Here is a 20,245-nt window from a genome sequence, read left to right on the forward strand (position 1 = left end):
AGCCCTTCAGCCACTGGGAGGAGAAGGTTGAGGAGGACCCTGGACCCCAGCCGACTGCAGGGTGGTCACAAAATTGCAGTGTTTCCAAGGTCCTCTGGTACACCCCAAGGTGCTGGGGTAGGAGCCCTGTCATGCAGAGGGCGCTTCCACCTGCTCAACATCCCCACTCAATCCAGAGAGCACTGGATGGGGCGGGTCACGGGGGTAGGGGGTGAGGGTCCTCAAGTCTGGAGAGCATGGGGGGAGGAGGCCGGAGAGGTGGGGCTGATGACACCCCTTCATTACACTGTATAATAAACACTTCCTGACTTTAAGTTTCGATTCTTCTGCCCTACGTACTTCTAGGAAAACGAAACTTAAGCGAAACGAAAGTATACGTTGACTTTAAAGCCGCCCTAATTTTGAATCGCCCAGTTTCCCGCAGTAACTGTGACCATGGAACTGCTGCTCGGCTCGACAGTGAACGCGTTTGTCATCTTAACGCTGCACTCTGGTATTTATATTTTTGCTCTATTCTGGCTGCAGTGCGACTTGTCCTATATTCGCTTAGCTTTAGTTAGAGACGTTGCTTCGCTGGCGGGAGCTTTCCTTACTTTGCAGACACAATAGATTGCAGGCGCTGGAATCTGAAGCAACAAACAATCTGCTGAAGGAACTTAGCAAGTTGAGCAGCATCTGCGAGGGCAGAGGGATGGTCGATATCGTGCAGGGTCTGGACCCGAAATAGCAACTATCCCTTTGCCTCTACAGATGCTGCCTGACCAGCTGAGCTCCTCCAGCTTTTGCCTGTGTTCCTTGTTACATCTTGATTCCTAACCTTTGATTTCTCACCACCGAAGCAGTGCTCCTCTACCTCGGTGCAGAGGGGACGAGGGAAATTGCTGTACAACTGGGCGAGGAGGCGAGGTTACCCTGTGAAGCCCAGGAGAAGAATGAGGTCCAGTACCATGGTATCAGCTGGTACAAGGTACATAGAATTGCTGTTGCTGCGTTGGTATGGAACACTGCTGGTCTCTGCTGATGATGCAGTTAACGGGGAGCAACTTTGGGCATCGGTGCTCAAAAATCTATAACCTGATGTGAAGGAGGGAGGAAATTCAGGAGAACATCCCGCTCTACCTGAACACATCATGGCATTGTGCCTTAAACATTGCGCTGCCTCTTTGTTGGCCAGCTGCTTGCAGAGATTTCTTCTGTTTATGAGCAGGCAGAATCCGAATGTCATCGAACTGCTAACCTAGCGCGGTGCCCACTCCGGGGGGGGGGGGGGGGGGGGCGGGGGCAGTGACTTGCCCAAGGTTAACCTGCAGCGAGACCCTTAATTTCTGCTCAGCCATCCAGGTCTTAAATTAGAAGCTGGGCATCCTCCAGGACAAAGCAGCCTCCTACCATCCACCACCCCAGAAACATTCATTTCATTCACCACCAGTGCAGTGTGGACCATCCACAAAATACATGCAGTTCCTTGCCCAGGCCACTCCAACATTACCACCAAGAAGGACAAGGGTAGCAGGTGCATGGGAACCCACCTCCTTGACAGCCCCCCTCCATGGTGCACACCATCTTCCCCTCCCCCTTGGAAATATGTTGTCACCCCCTTCATCATCTCTGGTTCTAAATCCTGGAACTCCCTCCCCAACAGCACTCCAGGAGCACCTCTGGGAGGACTGCAGTGGTTCAAGAGAGTGGCTTACCACCACCTTCTCAAGGGCACTTAGGGATGGGCAATAAATGCTGGCCTTGCCAGTGATGCTCAGATCCCAAGAAAAATAGAAAAGAAAAATGGTGGTGATTCATAGGCTGCAGAAAACAGTAAATGAGGTCAATGATCTGTCATGGTGAATTGGTTGAGAGAGGTTTTAGACAGGATACTAATGATACTGCAGAAAATGACATGGGATCATTTCCTTCAAGCTGGACAGTGGCCAAGACTCCCAATAATGCAGTAAATTTGAGAAGGAAATTAGTAATATTTTGGGGTTTTTCTGAGTAATTTTCATTTGGCAATATGAGGAAATGCAACAGATAAAGTGCTTGAAATTCTTTTCAAAAAGTGGGTGGGGATTTCACAAAACCACCAAAAAAGACCCTGCTTACGGTCAAGAAACCCTAAAAATACTTTGGACAGTTCCATTGTTTCTAGCATTGTTCCTGGTTTTAAATTGCAGAGAAGAATAAACATGGTTGTATATTTGCAGTGGAAACAAGCAGTATGTTTCTAAATGTTAAACTTAGAGGCAGTATATTTTAGACAGGAAGCAAACAGAGAAGCCTACCCAGGTAGTTAATCATTTAGCAATGCCACAACTTGTGGTGAACAGCATTTAGAATTATATTACATTTTCTGGAAAGGTAACATCATTTTCCATTTGGCTGTTGCTGTGTACCTATTATGCTGAATTTTCATCTGCATACATGCCCTGTGGTTGTTCATGTGTAGGCTGGTGCCTGCATGCAATACTTCTATTTGATCACAGGAATATGGGATTGCATTTAGAACATAGAATATAGAACATTACAGCACAGTACAGGCCCTTCAGCCCACAATGTTGTGCTGATATTTTATCCCTGTGGCTCTAATATCTATCTAACCCTTCCTTCGCAACATAGCCCTCCATTTTTCCATCATTCATGTGGCTATTTAAGATTCTCTTAAATGTCCCCAATGTATCTGCCCCCACAACCTCTGCCGGCAGTGCGTTCCAGGCACCCACCACTCTCTGTGTAAAAAAACTTATCTCTGACATCCCCCATATACCTTCCTCCAATCACCTTAAAATTATGCCCCCTCATGTTAGCCATTTTCACCCTGGGAAAAAGTCTCTGACTATCCTCTTGATCTATGCCTCTTATCATCTTGTACACCTCTATCAAGTCACCTCTCATCCTCCTTCTCGCCAAAGAGAAAAGCCCCAGCTCACTAAACCTTTCCTCATAAGACATGCTCTCCAATCTAGGCAGCATCCTGGTGAATCTCCTCTGCACCCTCTCTAAAGCTTCCACATTCTTCCTATAATGAGACAACCAGAACTGAACACAATACTCCAAGTGTGGTCTAACTAGAGTTTTATAGAGCTGCAACATTAACTCATGGCTGTTGAACGCAATACACCGACTAATGAAGGCCAACACGCCATATGCCTTCTAAACAACCCTATTGACCTGTGCGGCAACCTTGACGGATCTATGAACGTGCACCCCAAGATCCCTCTGTTCCTCCACACTGCCAAGAGTCCTGCCACTAATCTTGCATTCTGCCTTCAAATTTGAACTTCCAAAGTGTATCACTTCACACTTTTCAGGGTTGAACTCCATCTGCCACTTCTTAGCCCTGCTCTGCATCTTATCAATGTCCTGTTGTAACCTACAGCAACCTTCTACACTATCCACAACACCACCAACCTTTGTGCCATCTGCAAACTTACTAACCCACCCTTCCACATCCTCATCCAAGTCATTTATAAAAACCACAAAGAGCAGGGATCCCAGAACAGATCCCTGCAGAACACCACTGGTCACTGACCTCCAGGCAGAATACGCTCCATCTACCACCACCCTCTGCCTTCTATAGGCGAGCCAATTCTGAATCCACACAGCCAGGTTTCCCCGGATCCCATGCCTCCTGACTTTCTGAATGAGCCTTCCATGAGGAACCTTATCAAACACCTTACTAAAATTCATGTACACCACATCCGCTGCTCTACCTTCATCAATGTGCTTTGTCACATCCTCAAAAAATGCAATCAGGCTCGTGAGGCACGACCTGTCCCGCACAAAGCCATGCTGACTGTCCCTAATCAGCCAATGCTTCTCCAAATGCCCATAAATCCTGTCTCTAAGAATCTTCTCCAGTAATTTGCCCACCACTGAAGTAAGACTCACTGGTCTGTAATTCCCAGGGTTATCCCTACTCCCTTTCTTGAACAAAGGAACAACATTTGCCACTCTCCAATCATCTAGCACTACTCCTGTGTCCAGTGAGGACACAAAGATCATCGCCAAAGGCGCAGCAATCTCTTCCCTCGCTTCCTGTAATAACCTTGGATATATCTCATCCGGCCCTGGTGACTTATCTATCCTAATGTTTTTCAAAAGTTCCAGCACATCCTCTTTCTTCACTTCGACATGCCCTAGCATATCAGCCTGTTGTATGCCATCCTCACAAACGTCAAGGCCTCTCACTGGCAAATACTGAAGCAAACTATTCATTAAGGACCTCCCCTACCTCTTCCGACTCCAGGTACATGTTTCCTCTTTTATCTCTGATCGGTCCTACCCTCACTCTGGTCATCGTCCTATTCTTCACGTACGTGTAGAACACCTTGGGGTTTTTCTTAATCCTACTCACCATGGCCTTCTCATGTCCCCTTCTAGCTCTCCTACATCCATTCATAAGCTCCCTTCTGGCTACCTTGTAACTCTCCAGAGCCTTGTCTGATCCATGCTTTCTAAACCTTAGGTAAGCTTCTTTCTTCCTCTTGACGAGATATTCTATGTCTCTTGTCAACCATGGTTCCTTCACTCTACCATCCTTACCCTGCATCCATGGGACAAACCTATCTAGAACCCCATGCAGGTACTCCCTAAACAACCTCCATATTTCCACTGTGCACTTCCCCAAGAACATCTCTTCCCAATTTACACTCCCAAGTTCCTGCCTAATAGCATCATAATTCCCCCTCCCCCACTTAAATACTTTCCCATATCATCTGCTCCTATCCCTATGGCTATGGTAAAGGTCAAGGGGTTATTGTCACTGTCTTCAAAATGCTCTCTCACCGAGAGATCTGAAACCTGATCAGGCTCATTGCCTAGTACCAGGTCCAGTAAGGCCTCTCCTCTAGTCGGCCTGTCCACATACTGTGTCAGGAATCCTTCCTGGACACACCTAACAAACTCTGCACCATCCATCCCCTTTACACTAAGGCGGTGCCAATCAGTATTAGGGAAGTTGCAATCACCATTGACAACAACCCTGTTATTTTTACACCTCTCCAAAACCTTCCGATCTGCTCCTCAGTGTCCCTGCTGCTATTAGGGGGTCTGTGGAACACTCCCAATAGAGTAATCACTCCCTTTCTGTTTCTGACTTCCTCCCACACTGACTCAGTAGACGATCCCTCCAGGATGTCCTCCCTTTCTACAGCTGCAGCTTTCTACAGCATTTTTTTCCTGTTCTTAATTTTCAACAAATGGTGGACCCCCTAAAGGTTCACTTGCAGGTTGAATCGGTAGTAAGGAAGGCAAATGCAATGTTAGCATTCATTTCAAGAGGACTAGAATATAAAAGCAAGGATATAATGCTGAGGATTATAAGACGTTGGTCAGACCACGTTTGGAGTATTGTGAGCAGTTTTGGGCCCCATATCTAAGGAAGGATGTGCTGGTGTTGGAGAGGGTCCAGAGAAGGTTTACAAGAATGTTCCCGGGAATGAAAGGGTTAACGTATGGGGAGCGGTTGATGGTTCTGGGCCTGTACTCACTGGAGCTTAGTAGATGAGGGGGGATCTCATTGAAACCTACTGAATATTGAAAGGCCTGGATAGAGTGGATGTGGAGAGGATGTTTCCAGTAGTGGGAGAGTCTTGGGCCAGAGGGCACAACCTCAGAATAGAAGGATGTCCCTTTAGAACAGAGATGAGGAGGGATTTCTTTAGCCAGAGGGTGGTGAATCTGTGGAATTCATTGCCACAGGCAGCTGTGGAGGCCTAGTCATTGGGTATATTTAAAGCGGAGGTTGATAGGTTCTTGATTAGTAAGGGTGTAAAAGGTTATGGGGAGAAGGTAGGAGAAGGGGTTGAGAGGGAAAAGCAAATCAGCCACGATCAAGTGGTGGAGCAGATTCGAAGGGCTAAATGGCCTAATTCTGCTCCTATCTCTTATGATCTTATTAGTACTGAGTATCAATAATTCTAAGGGAATATGGAGGTGCTGTTTGATCTGAAGGATATAAGAGACATCATAGTATTTGTTATGCTCAGCAACCTACTCAAAACAAACTGTTTGTGCCTTTTGCTGTATACAATAAAATAATGGGAACCAAAAAGATCTAGTCTACTAACCAGCAAAGGTGGTTTACTGTTACTGGCTGAGCCTTGGGATGTCTAACATTTTTTTTGTTGCTTCAGTAGACTAAACACAATGAACAAGAGTTATAAAGGTCCTTGATTGTGCTCTAATTGATCTTGAATGTGTTGTTTGATTACAGTTGTGTAAAAAGAATAGCTAGGTTACCAATCTAAAGTTACTTCAAAACAAATATGCACCCACAAGCACAGTTCTGATGTGGCAGTTTGTAAAAAGTTGGCAATACATACATTGCAATATATTAATTTTAAGCATTGCATTCTTTATTTTAATTAGCTTCTTTCTATAATTACTGCTTGTACTTAGTGCAGCTCACTTTCCACAAAACCCAATCAGAATTTATGAATTGAAAGATAATAAAAATATTTTTTGAATATACCATAAACAACAGTTCAACTTGCTTAAAAAGACCAGGCTAGAGGCAGAGTTCTTGAATTAAAGCACAGTTCACCATACTTGTGCTGACTCTTTGCAAGGCAAAAAATGATATTTCCATATTTTCTAACAACATAGAAGCATATCTTTTGGCCCATCGAGTCTTGCCAGCTCACAGAGCAATCTCATTCCCCCGCTAATTTTCCCTGTGACATATTCTCCCCACGTTCCCGTCAATTTTCTACCACCCGTTTACACTAGGGGTGATTTACCGTGGCCAATAAACCCACCAACCTGCACACCTTTGGGGTGTGGGAGGAAACTGGAGCACCCAAAGGGAAACCCATACATTCACAGGGAGAACGTGCAAACTCCACACGGACAGGACCGGACGTAAGGACCAAACCCAGGTTGTTGGAGCTGTGAGGCAGCAGCACTAACTGCTGTCCTATTCCTCTACTCTCTCCACCATGTTTACTTGTTGCAATGGTTCATTAGCTCTAAATGGAAAATCGTTCAGTACTGTTTAAGTCTCCCTGTTCTGTTTACGCTTTAATAGGTAGCTGACGATGGTATCAGGTTATCAGGAATTATTCTAAAGAATTTCAATGAGAAAACTCCCCGGAAGTATCGAGGTTGCACCACATCAGTTGAATTGTCATCTTTCAGACCCTATACCTTGATTATTTACAATATCTCCAGTGAAGACATGGGAACGTACCATTGTTCCTTGTGGGCACCAATCGGAGAAGAAAATAAGAAGGGATTTGTGATAGTGAAAGAAATGGGTAAGTAGGTCATTACCTTGTAACAAGTTTAAAGTTACCATGTGGGTTAAAGAACAGTACAGCTATTGTCACCAGACTGATACATGAATGAGTAGTCCTTGTTCATAGGAGCACAGATCCAGAGGCATTCTGTCCATACAGCAGCATGCAAAAGTTTGGGCACCCCGGTCAAAGTTTCTGTTACTGTGAATAGCTAAGCGAGTAAAAGATGACCTGATTTCCAAAAGGCATAATGTTAAAGATGACACATTTCTTTAATATTTTAAGCAAGATTACTTTTTTATTTCCATCTTTTACAGTTTCAAAATAACAAAAAAGGAAAAGGGCTCAAAGCAAAAGTTTGGGCACCCTGCATGGTCAGTACTTAGTATCACCCCCCTTGGCAAGTATCACAGCTTGTAAATGCTTTCTGCAGCCAGCTAAGAGTCTTTCAATTCCTGTTTGAGGGATTTTCGCCCATTCTTCCTTGCAAAAGGCTTCTAGTTCTGTGATATTCTTGGGCCGTCTTGCATGCACTGCTCTTTTGAGGTCTATCCACAGATTTTCGATGATGTTTAGGTCGGGGGACAGTGAGGGCCATGGCAAAACCTTCAGCTTGTGCCTCTTGAAGTAGTCCATTGTGGATTTTCAGGTGTGTTTAGAATTGTTATCCTGTTGTAGAAGCCATCCTCTTTTCATCTTCAGCTTTTTTTTTACAGACGGTGTGATGTTTGCTTCCAGAATTAGCAAGTATTTAATTGAATTCATTCTTCCCTCTACCAGTGAAATGTTCCCCGTGCCACTGGCTGCAACACAAGCCCAAAGCATGATCAATCCACCCCTGTGCTTAACAGTTGGAGAGGTGTTCTTTTCATAAAATTCTGCACCCTTTTTTCTCCAAACTCTCCTGCGTCCTCACCACAAAATTCAGCATCAGAAATTTGCAAAGGAACATCTAAACAAGCCTGATGCATTTTGGAAACAAGTCCTGTGGACTGATGAAGTTAAAATAGAATTTTTTGGCTACAATGAGCAAAGCTATGTTTGGAGCAAAAAGGGTGCAGAATTTCATGAAAAGAACACCTCTCCAACTCGCTTAGCTATTCACAGTAACAGAAATTTTGACCAGTTGTGCCCAAACTTTTGCATGCCACTGTATATAGAAATAATGCCTTTGGTTTCCTGAAATCCTTTCTGTTATCCTAGCACATGGTATCTGCATCAGAGGTACAGAATCGTTCAATCTACAATAGTAGGCGATGTTAACTCTTCAGCTGTTGAAAGAGGGAATGTTTACTACTAAGTTGACACAACTGAAGTTCTAATGGCATTATGGACAGACACAGGAGTGACGCTCAGAACTGATTATTCCCAAGCAAGGTTTCAACAGAATGGTTCCTCATGCAAAGTTTGCTCTCTTGCTGACCCTAGATCCATGTATGCCTAAGGGAGATGTAACTAGGCAACACAGATCGGAGATCAATTAGCAGTTGACTGGGACATGGTGGCAATGGGGGGCGGGAAGCTTGGCAGCATCTGTCTCTGCATCAGCTGATAATTCAGCTATAAAAACCAGAAAAGGCACAAATGACATGCACAGGCACAATGAAAGGAATCGAGGAAATGAAACACCGAAGGCATGAGAGGAGAGAATGACAAGTGGAAAGACCAGATAAAATGGCAAAGCAAAACTTGCTCCAACAGCCCAGAGTCTTTGACTATTTGAAGGCAGAGTTGGATGGATACTTGATAAGCAAGGGGGTGAAGGGTTATCACAGGTAGATGGGAATACGGTTACAGAAGAGGTTACAGAACAGCTGTAATCTTATCAAATGGCAGAACAGAAGTGAGGGGCTGGGTACTATTTTCCCTGGACTCCTTTAATGGATCAGTTGCTGCCCTAGTGAAGATTTTTCTGTTTTTACACTGCAGTGTGTTTTTGTTAACTCAAGGCCAGTTACAGTGAAGGAGTTGCCATGGTTACAGCTTGCTCTCATTGATAGTGAGAGCAGTTGCGCAGCCGTTGACAGACAATTGATGTGATAGATTTAATATGTAATTCTGAACTCCTCTCATTATATGTTATCGTGGCTCTTAAATTTCCATGCTAGTTCTTCTGAAGGTGTTGATGGCTCACTTTGTACACTCTGGTACCTCACCCAAGTGTGTGAAATACAGTCAGCCAAGGTGGGGGTTGGGTTTGGTAGTTCAGGAAATCGGGTCTGGCTGAATCCAGTGATGTCCACGCTGGGCTCAGTTGGTAGCAGTGTTGCTTTAGAGCCAAACAGTTGTACGTTCAAATCCCATTCCAGAGATTTTGGGTGGAAATTAGGCCCCACCTGCTAGCACTAAATGCACAGATAGTAGCAGCTGCCTGTGCAATTCAGGCCCCCATTCCTTGAGCACATGTGACAGAGGAAGAATTTCTACCCTTGGTTCTGAGTTATTTTTAATTTATTCATATCGCGGGATCCAGCGTGGCTGACAAGGCCAGCACTGATTGTTCGTTCCTAATTGCTCTCTTGAGAAGGTGGCGGTGAACCTTTGCAAGCCTGCCAGTGAAGGTGCTTCCACAGTGCAGTAGGGGAGGGAGTTACCCAGTAACAAAGAAGGACCAGCGATATGGTTCCAAGCCAGGATGGTGTGTGAGGGGAATCTAGAGGTGGTGGTGTTTCCACGCGCGTGCTGCCCTTGCCCTTCTTGGAGGTAGAGATTGGAGGAGCTGTTGGAGCAGCCTAACTGCAGTGTATTTTGAGATAGTACTCTTTGTGCTTGTGGTAGAGGGAATGAATATTTGGGATGGTGGATGAGATGTCAGTCATGTATGCTGCTCTGTCCTGGATAGTGTCAGACTTACTGAGTTCTGTTGGAGCTGCATTCATCAAGGCAAGTGGAGAGTGTTCTGTCACAGTCCTGGCTTGGTCTCTGCCTGTGCTTATGGCCAGAGTTTTTTTGTGGATGGTTCGTTTGGGTTCTGGCCAGTGGTGGACCCCCCTGGATGTTGTTAACGGGCACTTGTCAATGATGATGCCATTGAATGTCAAGGATGGGTGGTCATGCTCTCTTTAGTTGGCACTTTGGTGGCTCAAATGTAACTTATCAGCCCATGCCTGAATGTTGTCTAGATCTTGCTACGTGCAGGCATGGACTGCTTCATTTGCTGAACAGCTGTGAATAATATTGAACATTGTACAATCATCAACTAACGTCCCCACTTCTAACCTTATGTTGGAAGAAAGGTCACTGATGAAGCAGCTGAAGGTGGTTGGGCCTAGTTCACTGCCCTGAGGAACACCTGCAGTGATGTCTTGAGGCTGGGATGATTGACCTCCGACAACCACAACCTCTTCCTTTGTACACGGTACGACTCAAACCACTGAATTGTTTTCCTTTTGATGCTTGTTGACTTCAATTTTACCAGGGCTCCTTCATATCATAAATGGTCAAATCCTGCCTTTCTCTCAAGGGCAGCCACCCCCACCTCACGTCTGAAATTCAGTCTTCAGTCCACATTTGCACCAAGTCTGTGTTGAGGTCTGGGTGTGAGTGGTCCTGGTGGAACCCAAGCTGGGTATCAATGGGCAGGTTATTGGGAGAAAGTGCTGCTTGCTAGCACTGTCAATGCCACCTTCCACCACTTTACTGCTGATTGAGAGTAGACTGATTAGCCAGATTGGATTTGTCCTGTTTTTTTGTGAACAGGACACACTTGGGCAATTTTCCACGTTGCTCTCTAGATCCCAAAGTAGTGAATATACTGGAACAGCCTGGCTAGAAGTGCAGCTAATTCTGGGGTGCAGACCTTCAGAGGTACAGCTGGTATATTGTCTGGTCCCATAGCCTTTGCTGTATCTGGTGGATTTAGCCTTTTCTTAATATCAGTGAGTGAACCAAATTGGCTGAAGCTGGCTTCTGTGATGGTGGGGATATTGGCGGGGATTTTTGGGAAAGAGTCACAATGGCTCATCCAGACGGCACTTTTGTCTTTAGCACTCATGTCTTGCTCCTGCCATCACTGATGATCGGGCTATCCCTGCTTCTTCCTTCTCTATTAGCTGTTCAATTGTACACTACCATCACAACTGGATGTGGCAGGACTGCAAGGCTTTGGTCCAATCCATTGGATTTGGGTTTGCTTAGCTCTGCCTGTTGCGTGCTCTTTATGCAGATTAGCACATGTGTAGCCCCGTGTTGCAGCTTTGCCTGGTTGGCATCTCATCTTGAGGTATGCCAGGTGTTGTTCCCAGCATGACCTTCTTTACTCCTCGTTGAACTAGGGTTAAATGCCTGGCACAATGGGAGAGTGAGGGATATGTTGGGTCGTGGCATTACCGGTTGAGGTGGTGGACATTTCTGCTGCAGCTGATGGTTCCATGGCACCTTTTGGATGCTCAGTTTTGAGCTGCCAGATCTGTCCCATTCAGTTTAATTGTGGGTGCTACACAACAGAGAGTCATAGAGAGATACAGCACCTTAACAGGCCCTTCGGCCCACCGAGTCCATGCTGACCATCAACCACCCTTCTGCACTCATCCTATCCTTTGTTCTACCCACATTCCCATTCACTCTCACCAGATTTTACCCCTCACCCTCACACTTGTGACACTTTACACTGACCAATTAACCTACCAACCCACACATCTTTGGGATGTGGGCGGAAACCAGAGCACCTGGAGGAAACCCACTTGGTCCCAGAAAGAACATGCAAACTCCACAAAGACAGCACCCAAGGTCAGGATTGAACCCAGGTCACTGGATCTGCAAGGTGGCGGATCTACCAGCTGCACCACTGTGTTCCCAAACATGCTGGAGGGTGTCCTTGGTGTGAACATGGGTCTTTGTCTCCACAAGAACTGTGCACTTCTACCAATGTTCCTAACTTAGAAAGTTTTCCCGAAGGCAGTTTACAAATCCTGTACTCTGACTGGACCAAGTTAATATTTGGGTTATTAAAATACAGCATTAATACTTTGCACTTTGTCAGAAATGTATCTGCAAATTTGCTTTCCAGTTTCTTTGGACTGTTTAGGGGTCTGTGGTAACCACTCAACACTCCCAAGCAGTTATGCTTTGTGGGGTAAGCAGTTGTGGTGAGGAGGGAAGGAGTAAGATTGGGGCTGTGATTAGGAATGGGGTTGTGAGTGGGGCAGGGTTGTGGTAATTGGGGAAGTGGGTATGAGTGGGAACAGGGTTGTGAGTGGGGCAGGGTTGTGATGAGCGTGGAGGGGTTGGTGTGGGAAAGGGGTGTGGTGAATGGGAGAGAGTTGTCGTGCCATCTGTTATGCACACTGGTACTATGCTCGGCATTACCCTCCAGAGCACTGATTTGCTACCTCCAGTCCAAATAGTGTAGTTATGTATCCTCCGTACTTTTTAGAAGATATCGACTCAGGCTGCACAGGGTTGTGGCAGGAACTTGACATGAATCCCTGCCTCCACTGGCACACACCAAGAATTGTCCCACAGCTCGGTTTAGATGTTGGGCACTGGGGTGAGTAGTACAGTTACTCAGCGCTGAGATTCAGGGCTCCCGGCTGCACCCTGGTCACTACAGTGAGTAGGGGCCATTGCTGGGGAGAGACAGCACCTGCTCCTTAAATTGAGACACCTCCCGTAAATGCCACGGTTGTAATTGTACTGGAACAGGATGACTAGAGGCGCAGCTAGTTCTGGAGGGCAGACCTCAGTACTACAGCTGAAGATTGTCCAATGCCATAGCCTTTGCTGTATCCAACGCACTCAGCCATTGCTTGACATCAAATGGAGTGAAGTGAATTGGCTGCGGACTGGCTTGTGTGATGCGGGCACTTTAGGGGTGAAGACATTATAGATCATCTACTTGGCACTTCTGGCCAAATACGTTTGCTTCAGTCTTTGGAACTCGCACGCTGGGCTCTGCCATTGTTCTTGGAGCCTGTTTAGTTGACCACCATCAAGTAGACCAGATGTGACATGACTGCAGAGCTTTGATTTGTCCTTTGCATTGAGACTGGCATGACAGAGCAGAGGCACAGCAGTTAATGCAGGTGCCTCCACACCTGGGTTCAATCCTGACCTTGGGTCCAGTCTGCATGGAGTTTGCATGTTCCCTCTGTGATCATGTGGGTTTCCCTTGAGTATTTTAGTTTGCTTCCACATCCAAAGTTGCGCTGGTAGGTTAATGGGCATCTGTAAATTACCCCTTAGTGTAGGTGAGTGGCAAAAAGAATCAAAGGGGAGTTGATGAGCATGCGTGAGAGAGACTGTCACTCCCGTGTAGGCCTCTACAGTCACAACAGACGCTGCTCTACCACTACCGACTGACGCAAGACTCTCCATGCGCAGATCCATGGTCTTGCGAGACTAACGGATGCCACCAGAGACTGATGGGAGATGGGTGGCCTCCTGTGTTACATTAAGTATGGGTTATTTCTGCACTGGCTGAAAATATCACCTGACAAGCAACCCAAGGGCTCCAAAGCTCAAAAGTCTCCAAACGGCTGGAAAAATGTCATTTTCTGTGTAGCTGAAAATGATGCCTATTACATCATGTGCTACCTGGTTTTAACTGAGGTGAATTTTGTTCTTGTCTAGGTGGTGCAAGCTCAGAAAGTATGGACTGGATGATGATACTATCCATAGCAAGTGGATTGTGCCTACTTTCTTTACTGTGTTTATATCTTATGATCAAGGTAAGTTAGCTTTCATTTGTACTTTTAAAACAGTTCCTCCTTATCGGTCACAGACAGGAGAGCACTGCTGTTGAAGGTACCTAGAACCTTGCAGTTGAACTGATGCTCCTACTAGCATTCTCTAGTGACAAAGGTGTTAACAAAGTGACAATCTATTATAACCATAGACAGACTTTGTAAGCAAAGGGGAATGAGTAGCATTAGGTTTGTAACTTTGGATTGAAAGTGAAATTAGTATTGTTTCTGACAATGTGCTATGTTTCCTCCTCTCCCCCCACCCCCTTCCATTTCCAGAAAAGGATCACAGGAAAAGAAGACTACACAAAACTGATCAGCAAGGATTTGAGGGATTCCAGTCAAATTCAGGGACCATTCAGGGACAACATACTCACCGTAACGTGACTCTATGCTGATGGCATGAAGATGAGCAGCTCCACCAGGGAAAGGTTGGAGTGACTTGGTTGGATGGAAGGCTTGCACACCAGGCCCACTGCAAGTGCCAGAGGCAAAATGAGGATGCACACAGTTGCCAGTGGTTCCTGGACTCAGCTACACCTGATTTTTGTGCACAAATAACATACCAAGCAACACGTGTTCTTACAAGCAGGTACTGTGCCCATTTCCTGTTGAACTCCCATTCATCGGGAAGTTGGCCAGGTACTTCCTGTTAAGACACAAGACTGCAGATGCTGGAATGTGCATCAGCAAACAATCAGCTGGAGGAACTCAGCGGGTCGAGCAGCATCTGTGGAGGGGAATGGGAACTGTCAACGAAACCCTGCTTCAGGACTCATGCAGGGTTTCGACCCAAAACGTCCGCAGTTCCTTTCCTCCCACAGATGCTGCTCGGCCGCTGAGTTTCTCCAGCAGATTGTGCGTCGCTCCAGATTCCGGCATCTGCGGTCTCTCCTCTCTGAAACCCTGCACCAGACTGGTCAAGTAACCTGCCAAGCCCTGAAATGTGGGAGGAAGCAGGAGCACCCAGAGGACTGGCAACCCAGGTTCAATCCTGACCCACCAGTGTTGTATGTGTGGAGTGTGCACATTCTTCCATTGACCACATGGGTTTCCTCCCCGGTCCATGAATTGTGTTGGCAGGTTAATTGCCCACCTTAAATTGACCTTAAATTAAATTAATGGCGATGCAGCTGTGTGAGAGAGTGTGCATTGCAGGGGTATGGAGAATAGGACTGATGGTGTTACTCCACAAGGAGCATGCATGGACCAGATGGAGTGAATGGCCTGTGCGGTTTAGGAGTGTACAGCTGTACACAGAACCTTACTTGGTGCTTGGGATCACAAGATCACAAGACAAGGGAGCAGAAGCAGGCCATTCGGCCCATCGAGTCTGCTCCAAGGAAAAGGGAAAAAGAAATGGGGTGGGAAAAAAAGAAGAAAAGAAAAGAAAAAAAAAACTATTCTAATCCCATTTTCCAGCCTTATCCCCATATCCCTTGATACCCTGACTATTTAGATATCTGTCTATCTCCTCCTTGAATACCCCCACTGATCTGGCCTCCACTGCTGTGCGTGGCAAGGAGTTCCACAATTTCACCACCCTCTGGGTAAAGAAATTTCTCCTCATCTCTGTCTTGAAACTGTACCCTCTAATTCTAAGATTGTGCCCTCTGGTCCTGGACACGCCCACCAAGGGAAACAGCCTAGCCACATCTACTCTATCCTTACCTGTCAACATTTTAAATGTCGCTACGAGGTCCCCTCTCATCCTTCTGTACTCCAGCGAGTACAGTCCAAGAGCCGACAAACGCTCATCATACTTAAGCCCTTTCATTCCTGGAATCATTCTCGTAAATCTCCTCTGAACCCTCTCCAACATCAGCACATCCTTCCTAAGATGTGGGGCCCAAAACTGCGCACAGTATTCCGAATGAGGCCTCACTAGCGCCCCGTAGAGCCTCATCAACACTTCCTTACTTTTATAAACTATACCTCTCGAGATGAATGCCAACATAGCATTCGCTTTCTTAACCACCGATCCAACCTGGTGGTTAACTTTTAAGGTATCTTGTACGAGTACCCCCAAGTCCCTTTGTACTACCGCACTATCAATCTTCTCTCCTTCTAGATAATAATCTACCCGCTTATTTCTGCTTCCAAAGTGTACAACTGCACATTTCTCAACATTGAATCTCATCTGCCATTTCCTTGCCCATTCTCCTAAACTGTCTAGGTCCCGTACCCAGCGACTGCTGCTGAGTTTGTTACCACAGTGGAATCCTTAGGCTGGTGTGCAGCCAAACCAAGGGAAGAAGAGGCCACAAGTTCCCTCACATCCAGCAAGAGTGGATGAGAGAGACCACAGGATCTGGTGGTTTCTCAATACAAGGGTCAGGCACTGTCAGTCACCATCAATGGCCCCCACTCACTGTGGTAACCAGTTTGCAGCCCTGAGCCCTGAATCTCAGCACTGAGTGACTGCACCACTCACCTCAGCCTGCCCAACACCAACCCTCATAGGCAGCCTCTCCACACCGAGCTCTGGGACAACTCTTGGTGCATACCAGTGGAGGCAGGGATTCACATCAGGTACCTGCCACAACCACCTGCAACCTGAGTCGATGTCTTTTATAAAGTATAGGGGATACGTACCTACAATGCTGGAACTGAAGCTAACAAATCAGTGCCCTGGAAGGTAATGCCAAGCACAGTATGAAATAGATGACGTGACTTCTCTCCCCCACTTACCATACCCTCTTCCCGTATCAACCCTTCCACACTCACCACAACCCTGCTCCACTCATGACTCCTTTCCCACTCGTACCCTCTTTCATTAAAAGGAATTAATGTAGAAATAGTCTAAGTGGGTGGTTGATGATCAATGGGTGAAGGGCCTGTTTCTGTGCTGTATCTTTCTATGTTTCTTTGCATTCTGCCCTATTTCCAATCGCTGAGAGCAGCCCCTCCAACACTACCCTGCCACCTCATCTTCAGTCACCCACCCCTGCTCCATCCCACTCATCATAATCCACTCTGTTGTACCACCTACCCCCAACACTCACAAGGCACATAAGTTAACTACCTGAAAATGTATTTTTAAAATGATCTTGCAGAAAAGTTGTTACACGACAGATAAGGGTTATTTGGAATCTGCCAGGGAAAAGAATGAAGTGAGGATATTGAAGGCATTCACCACGTAAACACGAAAAATGCTTGAAACACTCAGCAGCTGAGGCAACTTAATGTCCACAAGCTGTATCCTATGCAGACCACCTCTGATAAAGACCAACATTCTATTAGACTTTCAGAGTAGTTTAAATTCATTGGGACTGCCAAGAAAGGACTGGCTTGCTTCTGAACTTCCATTACAAGGCATAACATACCTTGTAGGTCTTCTAACCGCAATGATATTTTACTTAGTTCTCTCCAGAGGAAGATATCAAATAGTCAACGATTGACTTAGGGTTGCACTGTGTGTTCCAACATTACACAATGGTGATCTCACTTCTGCACCATTTCCAATAGGTCTATCTTTGTTAAGCCTTTATTCTTCTAATTGATTATCTTCGTCTGCTCCATACCTTTGTCCAATTATTTTCCAGCTTCATTGTGTTAACCACTTATCTTCTGCTGCTTCATTTCAGAATCCATTTACTTAATCTGGTTGGAGTGAGAATCTGGGCCTCCAGACTCCTCCTGGAAAATAGAGAGTCTTCCTTGTTTGGGAATTGGAGAATTCATACCTTCAACTGGTTTTGAAGTTGTCAAGGCCTGATCGATTGTTAGGCCCAAACAGTGTTGGCTTCTTCACAATTGTTGGCATTTATTAATGACTGCTTTCCATAATTGCATAGACCACAAAGTGTGCAGCATCTGGGCTGCTAACTGACTCGTTCTAGGGGTCATTTTCCCACTTAGCTCTTCTGACAGGATTACTCATCAGCTGGCACCATAAATGCAGAATTGCAAAGCCATCATTTCAAATGACTGGCTTTTCCTTTCTCTGCAGTGTACAGGGCACAGCTAAGGCGCTATAGAGGCATAGACCTTTGGATATTAAGTCTTCATGACGTGCAGCACTATAGATGGTGAGAAGTGCAAACTTACAGTGAAAAACATGCAGAATATAATTGATATGATTCATGCTGGGTGGTGTGTGCCTCTTTCAACCTGTTTATTATCATTAGCTCCAAAACAAAATTCTCTCCATATGAATCACCTCAATGATTTTTCCTGATGATCACTTTAGCAGATTTTCATTTTGGCCATTAAATTCGGAAACGTAAGGTATTAAAGAAAGTCATGTGTACCATCTGTTATTAAATCATCAGAATCTGGGGGATCAGAGTGAACCAGGAAATTAAGACAATATTTATCCTACGATGTTGGGGCCATACAGGAGATAGTGGGAAGATCTCTTCCATATTATCTATTACCTCATGCACTTCCATTTTTGTTGCCTCCTTCCATGAGCTTTAGGGGAGCACATTGATATTTCAAAGGGATTTATTTTTCACCATCATGCGTTTCCACAAATATACTATCACCTCCTGGTGGAGAGCAGCACCAGCCGACAACTTGCACCAGATGATGATTCCCTATCTTAGGAAAGTGGGGAACGTGAGGGTGGCACAGTGGTAGTGCCAATGACCCCGGTTCAATCCTGACTTCGGGTGCTGCCTATGTGGAGTTTGCATGTTCTCCCTGTGCCCACATGGTTTTCCCCTGGATGCTCTGGGTTCCTCCCACATCTCAAAAATGAATGGGTTAGTTGTTTAATTGGCCACTGTAAATTACTCCAAGTGTGTAAGTGAGTGAGCTAGGGCAGCATTAGTGAAAATGGGTGATAGGTGCAGACTCAGTGGGCCAAAGGGCCTGCTCCTGTGCTATATGACTCTAACTAGAAAGGACGTAAATAAATAATTATGGCATTGTCCACCAGTAGTTTGGTCAGTGGGTCTGTCTGAGTTGGCGAAGTGATGTAGATCTTCTGTATTGGGGAGGGGATTGTTATCTGATTAAATATTGACCTTGAACCAACTATGGTTATATAATCAGAAGCAAATCACCTATCCGAGGGAATAGGATGGAACCACTTCATTCTCAGGCATTCACTTCCCCAATGTTGCTGGCCTTCATTAGGTAATACTAATGGACAGGGGTCCTGCCCTATGTGATCACAGCAAGTGTGCTCTTCTTATGCACAACTCTTAACAAGCAAGTGAGACAAATCTTCACCTGCTCTTGAAGTTTTCAAATCTGTGCAAATAAAATAATGAATCTTCTTATGTGGATTCATCAACTCACCAACATTCAGTCTCTTTGTGGATCTACCAATTCTAGAGACATACAGCATGGAAACAGGCCCTTTGGCCCACTGAGTCCATGCCAACCAAACACCCTTTTTTTTACACTAATCCTACCCTTTCACGATTTATTTATTTATTCTGTTTTCCAAACTTGAGCTGTGCTTCTGAGCTTATTACATACACATGATTCCAGTCACTGATTGGTGTGGAAAAATCTGGCCATACTAAAGTATTAAATTAGTTCAAGTTAAGAGGAAATATTTGCAGAAGAGAAATCATGAACTAAGCATGTGCAATTTTATTGACTTGGGCTCCTGATCAGCAAATTGCATCCAATTTGATAATGTATTCTGTCTTTGTAACACAGTGCATGTGTTGAAAGCTTTCTGACTACAGTACTATTTAAAGTCAAACACCACCCCAGCTTCTTAACATGCTAACAACCAGCAGAAAATAGCTTCATAAATCAAAGACCTTGGAATCAAAGATGTTATAGCAAAAAATTGTAAATCAGGTGGCTGTAAATGAAGGAATTACTGTAATAGTAAAATCTTCTGGCTACAACTCTAATTGGGTCACCTGAGCTGATAAGGGCTGCAAAACTATTTCAAGCAAAATACTCTGTCATAATCCCCTGCCTTTAAATAATGAAAGCATTGTTGATGGTGGTTGAACAGAAATTGGGTTGTTAACAAATTCTGGCATTTGTAACTTCATGCACTTGAATAAAAAGTATCAGTAACTGGCTATGTGTGGTTAGTACAAAACATCCATCAAATGACTGGCCCTCAGAAGTCATTCAAATTGTCAGTCCCACCCTGTCAACAGGTCGTGCACCACCAATTTAAATTTTGCTCAGTAGCACCACCCAGAGAAACATTGTGGTACTACCCCTCAGCAACTGTGCTTTGAGAGTGATAGTTTTGTTTGAATAGTAAGATCTAACACTTTAGTAGTGCTGGACTAGCTGATTTTCCAGACCATTGGCTATTATTATTAATACAGCAACACACTTATAATTTACTTTTTTGTTAGCTTTTACACAATGGTGTAATAAATTTTCCAATGTAATTTTAAA

The 20,245-nt window shown here is 45.2% G+C and overlaps 1 protein-coding gene across 2 annotated transcripts; it reads left to right on the forward strand.

The window, feature by feature from the left end:
* Positions 1-378: 378 nt before the first annotated feature.
* Positions 379-19,914, forward strand: cd83 (CD83 molecule). 2 transcript variants are annotated; one of them, XM_052015620.1, is made up of 5 exons: positions 379-493; positions 840-967; positions 7,022-7,250; positions 13,803-13,900; positions 14,195-19,914. In XM_052015620.1, the coding sequence occupies exons 1-5, from the start codon at positions 436-438 to the stop codon at positions 14,300-14,302; spliced, it is 621 nt and encodes a 206-aa protein (XP_051871580.1). In that variant the 5' UTR covers positions 379-435; the 3' UTR covers positions 14,303-19,914. The 2 variants fall into 2 exon arrangements, with proteins under 2 accessions (XP_051871580.1, XP_051871581.1); XM_052015621.1 differs by having other exon boundaries at positions 407-493; positions 843-967.
* The last annotated feature ends 331 nt before the right edge of the window (positions 19,915-20,245 follow it).

This window comes from Pristis pectinata, chromosome 5 (assembly GCF_009764475.1).
Source record: "Pristis pectinata isolate sPriPec2 chromosome 5, sPriPec2.1.pri, whole genome shotgun sequence".
Taxonomy (NCBI): domain Eukaryota; kingdom Metazoa; phylum Chordata; class Chondrichthyes; order Rhinopristiformes; family Pristidae; genus Pristis; species Pristis pectinata.